The sequence below is a fragment of the Suncus etruscus genome, chromosome 8, assembly GCF_024139225.1.
Source record: "Suncus etruscus isolate mSunEtr1 chromosome 8, mSunEtr1.pri.cur, whole genome shotgun sequence".
NCBI lineage: Eukaryota > Metazoa > Chordata > Mammalia > Eulipotyphla > Soricidae > Suncus > Suncus etruscus.
This window is the reverse complement of record NC_064855.1, coordinates 116860709-116878650: the sequence shown is the minus strand read 5'-3', so window position 1 is coordinate 116878650 and position 17942 is coordinate 116860709. Positions and strand designations below refer to the sequence as shown.

Genomic DNA, 17942 nt, shown 5'->3' with positions numbered 1-17942 from the left:
TATGGATTGGTGTAGAGTGATAGCACAGCAAGGAGGGGTCTTGCCTTGCACTGGTTTATCCAGGTTCATTCCCCATCATTTTATATGGTCTCCAGAACTGCCAGGGGTGATTTCTGAGTACAGAGTCAAGAATAACCCCTGAACAAGCCTGGCCTCAAAACAAAAGCAAAAAAAAAAGAGAAAAAAATAAAAAAATAATAATATATGGGGTTGGAGCAATAGCACAACAGATAGGGTATTTGCCTTACATGTGGCCAACTTAGGTTCCATCTACAGCATCCCATATGGTCTCCTGACCTGCCAAGAGTAATTTCTGAGTGCAGAACCAGGATATCCCTTGGCACCATGGCGGTGTCCCCAAAATAAAAAATGATCATATAAGACACACATCCCAAAGAGTATTATCCTTAACAATGCACGTTTTGTCAATTACCATATGCTTTTAAAAATCAATGCATTTATATATCACAAGATTTTAAATGAATATTAATATGTTTGGAAAGGATCCATATAGGTTGAATGATCATTGAACATGAGTAACTAATAGGCTAATTCATTGAAGAACGCTCTATGGGCCGCTTTTCATTTTGCCAGACATATCCTGTCTCTTCTTTTTAAGTTTTAATTTTGCTATAATCAAAACTGAAGCACTCAAAGTGATTTAATTACATACATTCATCCTTCGGTACATTCATCCTTAGGTTCATTTACTTCAGCCTGCTGAATTGGTTTTGATATCTCTAGCATCATTGTTTTCATGGTAGATAAACAATATTGACTATTAATTTCTATACATTGGTTGATTAGGTAGGTTTAAAAAGGTCTGAGAATTTTAACTTAGATGTGCGGGCAAAGGGTTGGACTATATCCATCAGTATTCAGTACTCACTCCTGACTCTGCACTCAGGGATCACTGCTGATGGAGTTTAGGAACCAAATGGGGTGATAGGGATGGACCCCTGGCTAGCTGCATGCAAGGCCAGCACCCTGCAAGTTGTACTAGCTCTCTAGCTCATGTTTGAAAGATTTTATTATTTCTTGTCTGTTAAAATGCTCGGCAGTCCCTGATTCAGGCACAGAAAATAGCTCTTTGGCCCGCTCATGCATCCAGGTGAAAGAAAGGCCACAAAAGGGGCTGGAGCAGTGATGCTTGAGGTAAGGCGTCTTCCTTGCAAGCGCTAGCCTAGGACGAACTGCGGTTTGATCTCCCAGTGTCTCGTATGGTTTCCCCCAAGCCAGGATCGATTTCTGAGCACATGAGGCTCAAACAGGTGTGCCCCACCCCCCAAAACAACCAAAAATCAATCAATCAAACAAACAACAACAACAACAAAAAACCCAAAACAAAGGAAGGCCACAAAAGAGGTAGTTTCAGGGCCAGAGTGATAACACAGCGGTAGGGCCTTTGCCTTGCATGCAGCCAACCCTGGAAGGACTCTAGTTCAATTCCTGGCACCTCGTATGGTCCTCCGAGCCTGCCAGGAGCAATTTCTGAATGCAGAGTCAGAAGTAACTCCTGAGTGCCACTGGTGTGACCCAATTACCGCCCCCGCCCCAAAGAAAGAAGAAAGCCTAGGTTCAGGTTCTGGTGGCAAACTTGGAAAATTACCCAAATTAATGATTCTCCATTTTGTTGTCTCCAACACCATACTAGAAGATGAGGTCAGAGATGGGCACAGTTCTGAGCCATCAGGCTCCGTGATCACAGCCACCAAAGGGGGAGATACTGCATGCATTGAATGAAAGAGCACTCCATTTCCAAGGCACAAAATGAGTGATTTGTGTGGTACCAACTTCCACCTGAAACACTGTATGTGCTTAGTGCTGAGAGAGTCCCAAGAGAAAGCTCTTCTTTGTCTCTTATATTTCCCATGATGCAAATCTAGCACTGATCCTGGAAGATCCAGATACCTAAAGTTCCAGACCTTTCTTACTAGTTAGCTCTCCCTCTCACCATAAGCCAATGAGCTCCACAAAACTCTTCTCATTGTACATAAATAAATCAATACAGAGAAGCCAGTTACTATAATGAGTTATATATAGTTACTATATATAAGTTACTATATAATAGTTATATATAACTATATATAAGTTACTATAATGAGTAGAAAGAGCTAGAATCCAAATTGTAGTCTTCATGATAAGAGGTTGGCATTGATTTTGTCATCAAAGTTTAACATTAAAAGGTACATTTATTTATTTATTTAATAATTAATTTATTAATTATTTAATTATTAAATGAAAAATGCAGAAGAGTATATACATACATATACTCTAAATATAAGTAAAAGTACCAAATAATGTGAACAGCCACAAGGATACATCATGGAATAATAAATTACAATTAAAGCACTGAAAGAATTATACAGATTTTTAAGGTTTAATCTTTCATAAATAGCCTAAAAATAAACAAAAATCTTCTTTAAGTACTATTTGGAGTGATAAGAGTCTGGCATATTTAAATTTTTTCTTTATGTCTGTTTGTTTTCAAATGTTCAGAAGGAAAACATTGAGGTGCAAATGTTGATGACGTCATAATATCCACATATGAGAAAAATAAAAGAAATGGAGATCCAGATAAGGACATAAATTATAAATCAGTAAAATAAAAAATATCTTTTCCAAAGGTAGATTTAAGAGCTCTTAAGAAATAGTTCTGTTAGAAAATGAAATAAATATAATCCTTGAATATATTCAATATTTTCTCACCTTTATGTCTTTGATCAGTGTTGCCAAGCCTAAAAATGTTCTTCACATCCAATTTCCTCACATCCAAATATTAGCTGTCCATGACCCAAGTCAAATATTAGCTCTAAATTGAGAACTCTCAGATAAAAAACTGAAATCAATATCATTTTTCTTTTCTCACCCTCTTCTTATCTCTTTACCTTTATGTCTCTCCTAGGTTTATTAATAATTCTCTCAATTTCTAATGTATTTATTCAAATGTATTAAACAGTTATTTCAACTTTGAGAACACATAATTTAAGAGAGTTTGGTTGATTTATAAAAATTAATAGATTAGAAAGATAGCAAAATGTTAAAGGTGCTGCACCTTGGTGGCTGGTATGACCCATGTTCAGTCCTTGGCATTGATTGTATACCAAGCACTATTTTGAGATTTGGGGCTATAGAGAGCCAGCATTGTTGGATACTGCACAGAAACAAACCAAAAACTAATTTTAGCAAAGACCAGAAGCACAGAGCATTGTGAGATGCATGATGCTCAGATACAGAATCTTCTCTACTTTCAAAGATGCACCAAGCCCTTGAGAAGACAAAAACTTTCCTTAACAGGAAGTTTAACTCTTCAATAAATAGAACTTTCAGAAATTACTACCAAGGGAATATCTATTGACAAAGCAATGGTTTGATGTAAAACAAAAACATGGATTAACTTTCATCCTGAATCCTTCCCATTCTTTCTGAATTATATATATATAAATATATGCATATGTATACATACATATATACACACATATGTATGTACGCATACATACATATATATGTGGAGGATAGTTGGGTCACATCTGGAAGTGCTCAGGGTTTATCCTGACTCTGTGCTCAGGGATCACTCCAGTGATGCTCAGGGGTACAACTGATAGTGGCCATGGATCAGACATGTATGAGCTGTGTGCAAGAAAAGCACCTTAATTCATGTTCTATCTATGTTTCCCTAATCTAGTTGAAATGTATCAACCATGGAACATTATTACCATGAACAGTATAACATCATAACATTGGCATAGACCTATTTCCAGGGGTCTAGAGTTTGTAGAAGATTTAAGTGATTTCAGCAAGGTAAAGGGTCTTATTAGTCTGCTGTTCATTATAATACTTTCTCCCATCTGTCCAAAAAATTATGTCTTTTTGTCCCCATGCAAATGAAACCAAGATATGCAGGACAATGTTACTCCCCATGCCCGCAGTTATTGCCCAGCCAACTGTGCAACCTTTAATAAAGATTGGATGATAACAAATAAAGCATGCCTTTATTGAAGAAAAATTCTAATTGGATAGTCCACAGTGTTTAGGTAATGTTAATATTTTTCAGTGTGTGGAGGAAATACTTTGACCAACTGCTCTGAGGGCTGAGAGACTATTCAGAGATGTAGTCACTACACCAACCTTTGTCTTACCATTTTGATTATTTACATCACCCAATTGTCACCCAGTGTTCTCTATCTGAAGATTGTTTCTGGCTCAGAAATCTGCCCTGGGAGGTTTCTGTATATGATGGGAAGTTGGGGTGACTTATAGATTCTAAAAGCAGTCCCCTAACAATGACTGACAGAAATTGAAGAGATCTGTATTTTGTATCAACTCTAAGAGCCTCGCTTCTAGTTGTGGAATGAAGCACTTGCTGAAATCTAGCAGTACCTGGATTGCTAACATGTCTTATTTTTTTTAATTGTAATTAAGTTTTTTAAAATGGAGGTTCCATGACTTACAAGGTTACTCACAGTTGAGTATCTGGAACATTGAACTGTGCACATTCAATACAAGACCAATGTCTCTTTATCCCCAATGTTCCTCCTACCTTTGGCAGACCTCCTTGACAGGTACATTTTTCTAATTTTTGATATTGTAGTTTTGGCCTCATGCTTGTAGTTTTTTTCTATGGTTTAATATAGTTTAATAAGACTTATTAGCCACTGCTGTGACTTGACTTAGCTGGCTATCTTTGTTTTCTTAGACTTATTTTCTCTTCTATCAGTAGCTCCTTCATCTTTCCAGTAAATTACTAGTACTCAAATCCTATCTCTATATATAAATTCCCAGAGTTTCTCTACAAAGAGTTCTAGCCTTTATCTTATATTTGCATTCAATGGCATATTAAAGAATATATGTCATTTTATATTACTATATTTCTTCTTGTTGCTTCAATTAATTTTTAACTGGTCATTGTTCTCTTACTAGTTTGGTTAGTGTAAGTTAATGTCCCCTAAATCAGCGATGACTTTTGGTAGATGAACAAAACCCACACTTAAGACAAGCAGAATGAAAAATTAGTCTAAAAATTGCTACTTTGAGCATTTTCTAAGTTAATGTTTCATCTCATCAAACAGAGAGATATATTGTGTGTTTTTATCTTTGCTTTCCTTCCAAAATTTGGAAAAAAAGGAAGGTTTCCTCAGAGGAACAGATATAAAACTTAATGGATATATAGATGTAGAGTTTTCTTTTTGCCACATCTGCCATTTTAATTTATTCCTCGGCACAGCTGGACAAAGAGACAGATGCTACATGTCATCATAGAAAATGACAATGCTATAAAATTAGGAATATGTAGGCAGGACATTCTAGGTTCTATGTATAAAAGAGAAAAATATAGTGAGAGAAAAGAATAGTGAGAGAGAAAAAAAGGATTCAATAGTTAATGTGTCTAACAAATATAATTTAGATATTTCTGGCAACACCAGAAGGTGGGAGAATATAAGCTAAGAGCAGGGTTGGGAAAAAAATTAGAAAACACTGATGTCACTCTGGGAAAACAGTAAAATTCAGATCTGTGAACTAAATGTCACAACTCAAATCCTGGATTGACCACTTTTTAGTGATGGGGCATTAACACCTCCAAACTTCATGTCACTTTCCCACTTCTGAAAGTCAGAGAGAGGAGGAACAGTTGCTTAGGGTGGTCCCCTTGGGGCCGGAGTGAGAGAAGATACTGAACACAACAGTTATTATAGAGAGCCTTTCCCTTGAGCTCACAGAGATTGGAAAGAAAAACATATTACTGGTCAACTAGAAAATGTTTCGTAGCGATTCAAGAAAGAATAGAGATATAGATTATGTCGGGTGTTAGAAAACAAGGCACAAAAATTTAGAATGGACTACCGAATTGAATTTACCATGGTGGAGTGTTGAGAGGGGATGGGTGGGTTGATGGGTGTGTTGATGTGGTGGCATATGTGATGTTTGAATATTGTATAAATGAACTTTATCATTAACATAATTGTAAATTATTATCAGTATTGTCAACTGCAAAGAACGATGAAGTCCCAGCCTTCTATAAGTTGTATTTACATATTAAATTCAGAATGTATTTACATATATTCTCTTTCCCAACCATTCATAATTGCCAATGGCTTTATGATCCTCTTCTTATAGAAACACACTACCAAATTGTTTTGGTAGGAGTCATCTCAATTGTACAAGAATCTGGAAGAAGCTATAATTAACACATATCTTCTTTATCAAAGTCTCATAGACTTATATCTCCCTAGTTTTCCCTCCCTAATTTTCCCGGCTGAGGCTCAAATCTCCACTATCTGCCTTTTACCTCTGAGACTATCCTCTCTGCCATGACCTTGGCTGGCTCCATCTTCTGCCTCATTCTTTCTTTATACAATTAATTCTTTCAAGAATCTGTTTTTTTGGGTCCCAGGGCCATCATAACAACAGTCTACTTTTGTAATTCCACCATGAAAAATAACCTCTAGTCTCAGTGCTATCTTTTAGATTTTGGAGAAATCTTTTCCCTCTCAGATGTTATTGATTTTGATTTGAGGTCACATCCAAAAGTGCTCAGGACTTACTCCTGCTTTGAAGCTCAGGGTTTACTTCTGGAAATGCGTGAGCAATTATTTGAGGTTCCAGGAACCAAACCAGGGTGTGGCACATGTAAGGCAAATGCCCTAACCCCTATAATATCTCCCTGATTGCCCCCATTTGTTTTTACAAAAAAAAACAGGGTTATGACAACATTACTAAAAAAGTCAATTGCCCCAAAGTTTATGTTCCTGGGACTTAGTCTCAGCAATTTTCTATGGATGGTATCAGTGGATTTTCCCATCCCTCAAGCAATAATTGGAGAAAATAAAAACTTAATTGTATATGGAAAACCCAGTTGCATAGAGTTGTTCTAAGTATCCATGGCTTTTTGTGTCTCTTCTTTTGAATATAAATATTTTTGAAGAATGAAGAGAATCAGAAAGGTGGATGCATGAAGCCAGGTGTATGCAAGGAGCAGAGGTAGAGGGAATGCTCACCTCCACACACCACACCTTCCAGGTCCTCACAGCGCCGGTCATCACATTCACATGTCTTGCCATACACCCTGCGATCCCCTGGTGGGTAGCAAGTGCATTTTCCACATTCACACTTACCTGCAAAATACAAAGGGAGAGTTCACAATCTCAATCTGTTTTCAACAGAAACAAGCATCCTATTAAAGTTAAACCTCTTGAGCCATTCTGGTGTCTGCCTGAGAATAGTTCAACAAATAACTTTTCTAGCCTCTTTTGGGACAGCTGAAGGTCAAACATACATATTATGTATGTATATATAACATCTGTATGTATGTATACATAACACATGTATATATAGTATATGTATATGTACTACTATATACATGTGCTATGTATGTATACATAGTAGTTAAGGTGAAAATTCTTGGCGTAAACCCTTCTGCTATACTAGGTTATTTCTTCATTCATTCATCTTAAAGACACAATTCAGTTAGTATACCTCCTGAGTGTTTTGTGTTAAATTTTGGTTGAGAATTCTGTTGAACACAACTGAATCCATTTTGACCAGAGTTTAGCATCATGTAATTATTTTAATACTTTCCTCTGTATATTTGAATTTTAGGTTTGAGACATTGTGATATGTAACGGAAAATATTCATGTTAACATATGGATTCATTCCCATTAAGGATACTTTTTATTGTTCTGTCTTTGAAATAAGAAAAATGTACTTATAGGTACCTATCTTTCAATATAATATTTTATGATTAATTGTAGTCAGTCAGTTGTATAGTTCTTAGAACTCATTTACCCAGGAACACTTGCCAAAGCACTGACCTAAATTGATGACTGAAGATTGAAGAGTACAAACAGTCTTTGGAATGAATTCAGTCGTAAGTTGGGGAATTCTTTGCTCATTATCATTATGCTGACATTCATCATTATTTCTGTAACGATCTGTCTACGCCTCTAATTCCTTGAAGTACATCATTCTGTTGTCATCACGCCATGCGTTGACAAGCATGATTACTCTCATCTTACTAAACAGGAAGCAGGGACTTATTGAGGCCAAGACGCTTTCCATGAAGATTCATCTCGGAAGGGATCGATGTAAACTCAGTGACCATACTCCATCTGCATAGACTCTCATGTGGTGCCAAGAGACTGCATGAGGAAGCAAAGGCCTTTTTTTCTGAGGAGCTGATATGCATGTGCCAGAAATTCAGTTGGGTGACTACTCTGAGACATCTGTTACTCTCTGTCATTAGTATGAGCACCATAATTACACACCCACTAAAAGCATGGTAGGAGATTTCAAGGCTGACCCCATCGTTGTTAGATATTTTCTTGCTGCATTTGTGTCTTGTTCAAGAAGTTCTGGTTCAGGTATATGATGAGAGAGAAAGAAATTAGTATTTAGAATCATATTATTTTAAGCTGTAGTTAAGGATAATCTGACGTGGTGATTCATAATCTTTGTGGGAAGATGAAAGTGGTAAGGTGAAAGATACAGCAACAGATAAAATCGTTCTGGGTACCAGTCAACAAGTCTCTATTTCTACTTAGCAATTCAAGGATTGTCAAGCAGCAGAGATCTTCATCCCCTAGTGATTCTCCCTTTGCCCAAATTCTGCTCTGGTAATCTGAAAAGAGACTCCAGCAGCTTTTGGTCCCAGTTTGCTCTTTAGAGCTTAAGCGAAGGCACAGGATCTACGCACTAACACAGTAATGAATGGGCTTAAGAAACTCTCGGGTTCAGTTCTCAATTCCAATGAGAAGACAGTAGGGTCTAGTTGCTGGCAGTGTGTAGCCTCCCTTGGGTGTTTTATAATCTTTATTTTCAATATTTTGTTCTGAGCTCCAAATCCTTCCAAGAAAATCCTTTCTTAGATTAGTTAATAAAATGGATTTCTAACATTTGTAATTTAGAACTTGAACTTGTAGGCCTCAGATATCTTCCAGGAGAAATGCACCTGTACTTTTATGTATTTATTTATTTATATTTATTTATTTACTTTTAGCAAAATATCTGAAGGATTCATGACTTTCCACACTGTGGTTAATAGAGAGGAAAATTAGAAAAGATTCAGTGCCTAGAATCAATAAACTTGACATCACCGGTTACCTTCTGAAGTTTGAGAACCCACTATTTTTTATGATAGTGGATGCATATGCAAAAACACAGATTCAGACTGAAGAAAAGAAATAAACTACAAGGCCTGAGAAACATGGCAAAGTGATCTAGTGACTTAGTCCTCAATGGATAAAAATGTGAATTATAAATTTATGCCTTAGGAAAATACATTCAAAATTTTAATTTTTAATTTTAAGGATATATATATATATTTATTATGTTAATTTCATTGAATATTAGAGGCATGCAATAAGTAATGTGAAGATACATATTTTATTTAATATTAAAAGCATGCAATAAGTAACGTGAAGATACATTTTTTAATTTATCTACATCTTTGGAAAAGAGATGAATTAAATGTTAGCATATGAATTCAAATACTTAATTTAAATAATTCAGATAATTTTATTGCTCTCATTGTAAAAACTTACTGCTGCATTTATTCTGTAGTGTGCTTTAAATTAATGAAATATTAGTACACCATGATAGGTGCAAATTACCCTGAAAATTAACATACATATATTTCTAAAGTATCAAATAAAACTATCCATTTGATCATGTTTTGTTTTTGGACAGGTGTCATCTGTTACAAGTTTTTAAACCATTGGAAATTATTATCCAAAAAACTTTTACGGATTCAACTCTGAGACACTTACAAAATATATCAACTTCTTAGGGAAATATTCCACATCAAAAAAGTCTCATGCAAAGCAAATAAAAATTGTTTTTAAATGCATCCAGTCAATCCACATCTTAAAGCACATTAGTTTGCAATTTGAAATCACAATTTGGATTCAGTCTACTCATTCCCATGGCACATAGATTCCTGGTAATACTGGCTTACCCAAAGCAAATTTCAAAATCCAAAGCAAATTTCACCAAATCTGTGACTCTGAAGTCTTAAATTTTTATATCTTCTCAAACATAGCAACATGGAACCTTATCTTTATGATGTTTAATTGATACAAGATAGATGATAGATGATAGAGAAAGAGAAAATTGATGCATTAATCTTCATATTATGCTTGACTTTTAATGATAAAATTGTTTTTATATGGGCCTGAATATTTTACAGTAAAGTAAGGTGCTTTCCTTAAATGCCTTGAATGTAGCTACTTCAGTTCAGTCCTCAGGATCTCATATGCTCCCCTGAGCACTTCCAGGAGTGATCCCTAAGCACAGAGCCAGAAGCAAGCTCTGAGCACAATTGAGAGTAGCCACAAAACAAACATAAAAAACCCTGAATTTAAAATAGAAAGTGTCTCCTGAAATAAAGCTGAATTTTCAATTACCCAGATGCTTTTTTATATGTAGTTTAGAATTTTATTCTCTTTTGCTGAATATTATAAGATTATTTCTTTTTTTATATTAATAATTTTCATTTTGATCAAAGTGGATTACAAATCATTCACAGTAGTATTTCAGGTACATAGTGACATTGAATCAGGGGATTTCCACCACCAATATTGTCCTTCCTCCACCCCTGTTCCCAATATCCCATATCACCCCTCTTTTGCCCCTCGGGCTGCTAGTATAAATGGTCCCTTCTGTGTCTAGCCTGTTGTAGATTGGATATCATTTCTATTGTAGTTGGCTTTGGATTTGGTGTTCAAGTCTGATCATTTTGTATTTCTACTCAATGTTCATATAACTGTTTGGTCTTGGTGCCCTCCGTTATTTCCCCCTTCATTTGAGAGAGAGAACAAGATGGTTCAAGTTATGTATTTCTGTTTCAAGGTAAGAGAAAAAAAAGAAGAAAGGAAAAAATGGGGGGGGGCAAAAATTCAAACAAGCAAAAAAAATGGGAGGAGTCCTTTAAGAGACTATAAGCCCAGATGCTTTTAAAATTTTTTAATTTTATTAAAAATTTTATGATCTACAGAGACTTTCATAATTGAATTTTAGATATGCAATGAGTCAGGGCTTTTCCCACCACCAGTGTCAACCTCCCTCCACCAATGAACCCAGAGTGCATCCATTACCCTTTGCCCCCTGGCCTACCAGTATATCAGGCCCCTCTAAGTTTATATTGTTAAAGTTTAGGTCACTTGATCCTATTATCATTGACTTTGGATTGGATATTTAGTTCTGTCCTTATTTATTTTGCCACTAATGCATCTGAGACGAGGACTCCCAGCAACCAGCTTCTTTTTATTCCTTACCTCTCAGTTTTATAGAAAAAGGTGGCAATATGTGGTAAAATAAAGTAATCCATGTCCAAGTTTCTATGAAAAAGGTGGGAGCCCCAATTTAAAAGATTAGAGATTTAAAAAATGCAATAAAAAGGTGTGTGTATGACAGGTTTTTTTTTAGTGTGGTGTGTGTGTATGTGTTTTGTATAGACACAGCAAATATGGGGTAATTAGAAAGGAAAACCTTTGGCCTAAAAACAGGGAACGTACCCATGAAGAATACTGGCATAAAACAAACTACAGGCTCCAGGAATACTAAGTTTTCTAACCCCAAAGTTTTTCTCTGTGGTCCCATGAAAAGCTCTTCACAATCACAGTTGTTGCAGTCAGGTTTCTATAGTTAGAGATTCTGGTTTTTGTACAGATACTATGTTGAAGTCAGGGTGACATGGAGCATTTTCTGATTTAATTTACAATTCTATTCTTCCTTGTGCAGCTCAAGTAGTAGGAGGAGGAGGTTACAATCACCTTGAGTGTCCCAGATCTTAAAATCATTTTGATGACATTCTTTATTCCTTCATTCTTATAATTATTCAACTTTCAACTCAAAATTTTATGAATTTAACTTCTTTGAAACATACGATTGAGAATATAATCTTTTTTCAGATGAAAGTTCTGTGTGACTTTGTAGTAGAGGTCAGCCTTATCATAGCTGTTCCCTCATTGAAGTCAACATCTCAAACAACTAGTCAATTTTCATTATATATTCATATTTGGCAACTTTGCTCCTGTGCTTAATTTCTTCTCTCATCACCTTTCCCCTATAAAATTCTGTCTATTTTTTAATATCCAGATCATAATGCCTAATTTCCTCTAAGAAAACTTCTTTCCTATCTTTCTTCAGTTGACTGGAAGAATTACACCAACACAACTGTGGTCAAAGTCCTAGTGAACCATTGAACACTTATCTTTGTCACTGCCTTTTCCTTGATAATTCTCTCTTTTTCTTTCTCTAGTTTTGTGGCCCCACACAGAGATGCTCGTTACTTATTCATAATTCTGTGGGCAGGAATTCCTTTTATCAGTTCTTAGATTAACTTTCTGTGGTGCTAGGAATCAAACCCAGGCCAGCCTATGCAAGGGAGCACTCTCTCTACCTGCTTTGCCATCTCAGTTCTCAATAAATGCACTTTATCCTAGATAAGGATTTGAACCTCTCGTTGTAATAACAGATATTTTCATGGTTGAGGCTCATGTTGAAGATCCTGTTAGCAATACAGCCAAGTGTTCCATTGGTGCAGTAAGAATAATGACATACACATTTATTGTGTTCTTTTCAACATAAGTTTTTTAGTTCAAAGGTTTTTACTTATTCACTAAATTATATGATTTCAAAAATAAGACAATTAAGGAGATATTATTAAGGAGATACAACTACAGCTCTTGAATGATGATCAAACTCATGCTCTCATCATAGGGAAGGATAATTTAAATTTTATATCCCAAAATGTTACTTTTAAGTATTTAAGTGTTACGTTTTAAGGTATAGCAAATTCAAAAAAGTCAAAAAAAAAAAAGAAAATAATATGTAATGAAACTATATATAATCTTTTAAAAATAAAATAAACTCAAAATTAAAGAAATTTAAAAATAAAAATAAATCTTAAAAGATATTTTTAAATGATTTTTAAATATCATTTTAAAAGGATAGTAGAGGGGCCAGAGTGGTGGTGCAGGGCTTAAGGCATCTATCTGCCTTGTGTGCACTAGATTAGGATGGACAGCGGTTCGATCCCCCTGCATCCCATATGGTCCCCCAAGTCAGGGGCAACTTCTGAGCCAGTAGCCAAGAGTAACCTCTGAGCGTCACTGGGTGTGACCCCCCAAAAAAACCAAAAACGAAACAAACAAACAAACAAGAAAAGGATGGTAGAAACCGATGAAAAATTTAAAAAAAAATAATTGCCTGATATAAGTTCTTTTGATCACCAATATCACTTAACCAAAACTTATTTAAAATTTATACTAAACGTGTTCACTCTTATTCAATTGTTTTAGGTAACACTCTTTAAGAACAGAGAAAACAACAGTTTAACCATGATCCCAACGTATTAGGGACTGCAACCCCTATAAATTGTATTTGAGGCTTAGTTTGTACTAAAAAGGAAAAGTAAACAATCATGATATTATCTAGTGATGCTGAGGTAAATAGACTTTATTTATAATCTGATTTTCTACATCCATAGATTATGCAGTGACCTCAAGTGGATTAGAGCGCATGCCACCTTTTTTTTTTTTCTTTTGCCACACTTGGTGATACTGGAGGTTATGTTGGGTTCTGCACTCAGGAGTGACTCCTGGCAGGACTCCAAGCACCATATAGGATGCCAGGGATCAAACCAAGGTTGACTTCGTGCAAGGCAAACACTCTCCCTGCTCTATACGATTGCTCTGGTCCCGAAACACAAGTTCTTCATGTCCCACTATCTTGTGGTGGCACCCCACCTCTCACACTCCATGTCTATAAAAATCCAGAAAAACTGAAGCCATACATGGCCAATAGACACAGCTTACAGTGCTGCACAACTCATAAAACAGATCTCATTTGAATGAACTCTTTTTAATGAAATTTGTGTTTTCTCAAAATTACCAAAATATCTCAATGTCTCCAAAGATGTACATGCTTTCCTTAGACCCCATTTTTCTAAACATTTAAATGTAAAATCTGCTGTGTATTCTTCAAATATTTCTAGGGCAGGAAAGATAATAGAGGTGATAAAAGATTTTCCTTGAATGCACCCAATCCTGCTTCAGTCCTCAGTACCCCATTAGGCCTCCTGAGCAATGCCAAAAATAAGCCCTCAGCACAAAACCAGGAGTAAACCCTGAGCATCATTGTGTGTAACCCTTTATCTTTCTAATATTTATAATCTGAAATTCAGAAAATACTTAAAAAACCGGTTAGCTATCCATTTATTTATATATGCAAGTAAAGTTCTAAATTGATGATATATTCTATAATTTCTTTTAGTCTTTATTTTTAATTTTTAAATTTATGATGCATGAACTCCAAGTGAAAATTGTGAAGATTAATATATACAGATATTCAACATTATTATTTTGAGCAATACTACTAACTCACTTGTATGATAACATTAGTATTATGAAACTATATAAAAGGTAATTTTAAGAGCTGTTTTAATAGAAAGTACATAGGGTCATAAACATATGATAAGATATTTCCTTCTCAGTAATAAGGGAAACAGAAACTAAAACCACAAATAAGATTCTCTCCCAAATCACCCCAATTTTTAAACATTTTAAAACCAACGCTAACAAGTTTTGTCAGTGATTTGAAAATATTGTAAGACAATTTATTTCAGAGCTGATAGAAGTTTAAATGTACAGTGTTTTGAGATACTAAAGCAAAAGCAAAGTCAATAGCAAAATCTGTGACTCAACAATTCAATTCTTGCTTATATTCCCTGGAGAGAATTGTACACAGATAAATCGGGAAATATTTCAAAACAACTATAGCAAGCCTATTACTCATAGCAGCAAAGGTCAAATAATCCAAATGTTCATCAATAATAGATTAGATAAGATTCAATTATATTGTTAAGAGGAACACTTTACAACAATTCAAATGAAGCACTATTACTTTGTCAAGTAGTTCTTGGCTCTTAGAAACATAATTTAGTGTCCAAGATGTCAGACACAAATAACATACAAAAACTGATGATAGGATTTCAAAATAGGCAAGCTTAGGCACCATCTTGTTTTGGGATCGTATATTTAGGTGGGAAAAATTTTTATAAAGCAGAGAGGTGGTCACCATGGCAATGAGCTAAGGTATCTTCTTAAGACAGAGAAGTAAAAACTACTTATCTTTAAGATAAAGAAGAGTACTACATACATAGACTATATGCTCAGATAGAAATAACAAGTAGTGTAATCCCACAAGAAAACTGAACCAATGGCAAATGAATTATTCACAATAGAAATAACATATGATGATTATTATCAACAGTAAAATATTTGTGTATATTACTATGAAATATAAATAAAAATAAACAGAAAATAAAATAAATTGCAAACTTAAAATAAATTGACTTAATTAAAAAGTCACCTGGTGAACTAAAACACTTGAGTTTTTTAAAAATTTTTTATATAAAATTTTTAAGAATCATGATTACAAACATGATTTTAGTTGGTTTTCAGTCATAAACAGAACACCTCCCTTCACCCGTGCAGCATTCCCACCACCAATGCCCCCCCACCATCCTTCCCAACCCCTGCCTGTATTTGAGACAGGCATTTTACTTCTCTCACTCATTAAGATAGTCATGATAGTTATTAGTTTATTTATTTCCCTAACTCTTTGTGGTGAACTTCATATTGTGAGTTGATTCTTCTAGCTCTCATCTCTATTATCTTTTGGCATTATTACAATAATGTCCTTAATTTTTCTTAAAGCCCATAGATGAGTGTGACTGAATATTCAGTATCTATCTCTCTCCCTCTGACTTATTTCACTCAGCATAATAGATTCCATGTACATATATGCGTAGGAAAATGTCATGACTTCATCTCTCCTGACAGCTTCATAATATTCCATTGTGTATGTACCAGTTTCTTTAGCCATTCCTCTGTTGGAGGGCATCTTGGTTGTTTCCAGAGTCTGGCTATTGTAAATCATACTGCAATGAATATAAGCGTGAGGAAGGGATTTTTGAATTGTATTTTTGTGTTCCCTGGAGGTATAGCTGGATCATATGGGAGCTCAATTTCCAATCTTTTAAGGAATCTCCATATTGTTTTTCATTAAGGCTGGACTGGATGGTATTCCTACTAGCAGTGAAAAAGAGTTCCTTTCTCTTCAAATTACCACCAGCATTGATTGTTCTTGTTCTTTGTGATATGTGCCAGTCTCTGTGGTGTGAGATGGTACCTCACTGTTGTCTTTATTTGCATCCCCCTGATGATTAGTGAAGTGGAACATTTTTTCATGTGTCTTTTGGCCATTTGTATTTCTTCTTTGAGAAAGTGTCTGTTCATTTCTTCTCCCCAGTTTTTGATGAGGTTAGATAATTTTTACTTGTGAGAGCCTGGAAGAAAACTTTATTTCTTTGTATGTATGTATGTATGTATGTATTTATGTATGTATGTATGTATGTATGTGTATTTAATTTTCTCATTAAACACTGCATGATAAAGATAAAAACAGGTGATTTTAATACTAAAATCAGAGAAGGTAGGGCATTTATTTTATAAATAGGATAACTGTATAGCTAGATTTTAGAGATGTAATTTAAGTAAGAAAAAAGATCACTAGAAACCTTTACTAAGAGACAATTTCCTCATTTTCATTTATAGACATTGAAAGAACCAAACTGCACTTAGTAATTCACTGGTTTTCATTCCAATTAACTGCTAGAAAGCAGTTCTGGTAGAAATAATCATTTCAGGGGCCGGGCGGTGGCGCAAGAGGTAAGGTGCCTGCCTTGCCTGCGCTAGCCTTGGACGGACCGCGGTTCGATCCCCCGGTGTCCCATATGGTCCCCCAAGCCAGGAGCGACTTCTGAGCGCATAGCCAGGAGTAACCCCTGAGCGTTACCGGGTGTGGCCCAAAAACCAAAAAAAAAAAAAAAAAAAAAAAAAAAAAAAAAAAAAAAGAAATAATCATTTCATTATTGTACAAAATTGGAGACAGTGAGAGATGGAAAAATGATGAAGGATTGGGTCCAGTGAGCCCCACAATTTACAGATGAGAAAAACTATAGCTTATAGAGCAAATGAATAAGGAGTAGTCTCAAGGTCACACTGTGAACAAGGGACTCAAAGACATCACTCTGAAGTGTGCCCAGCCACAGAAAACTCCTCTAATCCCACAGTCATTTCCAGAGCCCCTTGCCTTCTCTGCTTCATAATTAATGATTCAATTACTGTTCTTAATAGCAATGGAAGACTATGGAAGCATTGGTTGAAACCAGGTGTTCATAACTGGGTGGATTTTCACAAACTGGTAATAAAAATTATGAAGATGATCACATTTGTTTTTTTCATGTTTGATAGCTCTTGTTCCTTTTCCTCTTCTCTATCTGCTTCCTCTTGATCATCTTCATACCCTGTTCCCTAAACAACTAAATATCACTCCCACACACAAACACATCTCCTTCCCACTCACTCCTTCATCTTCTTTGTTTTAAGTGTTATTTTTCTTCTTAGATTCTTCTATACATAAAGTCTTGAAGGTGCCTTAAGCACAACAGATCTTTCAAATCCTATCGTTCCCTTGCCTTTCTCAAACGAATTTTTCAAGTCCTCATTTAGAGTTAGAGGACACAGTTTTCTAGTAAACAGTGCCTGGCTACTAACTTCTAGTCAGGAAGAGACAACGATACATAAGCTGGATGATATCTCCTATACTCATAAATTTTCAGTCAGAAATTGTGTGCCTTGGTTAACTAATTGGGTGAACTATTCTTTCATTAATGTTAATGATCAATTAACTTCTCTTCTCCATGACTGCCAGGATTCTGATTTGCACTTATTCAGCTTTGGAATTGAGAATTTCAACATTGTGTTAACCACACACAAAGAGAACAGACGGGGAGGTCAACGGAAGTTTTCTTCCTCAAAGAGTAGCATGTACTTGCCAACCCTCTTGGTCATGTTGTAAATATTTACATTGACATTTACAT

General features: G+C 35.4%; 1 protein-coding gene across 1 annotated transcript in view; it reads right to left on the bottom strand.

The window, feature by feature from the left end:
* Positions 1-17942, bottom strand: part of ITGBL1 (integrin subunit beta like 1) — a 276453-nt gene that overhangs the window by 19366 nt on the left and 239145 nt on the right. Inside the window, exon 8 of the mRNA XM_049778625.1 lies at positions 6996-7112. Coding sequence (XP_049634582.1) covers positions 6996-7112 — 117 coding nt within the window. The remainder of the gene's footprint in view (positions 1-6995; positions 7113-17942) is intronic.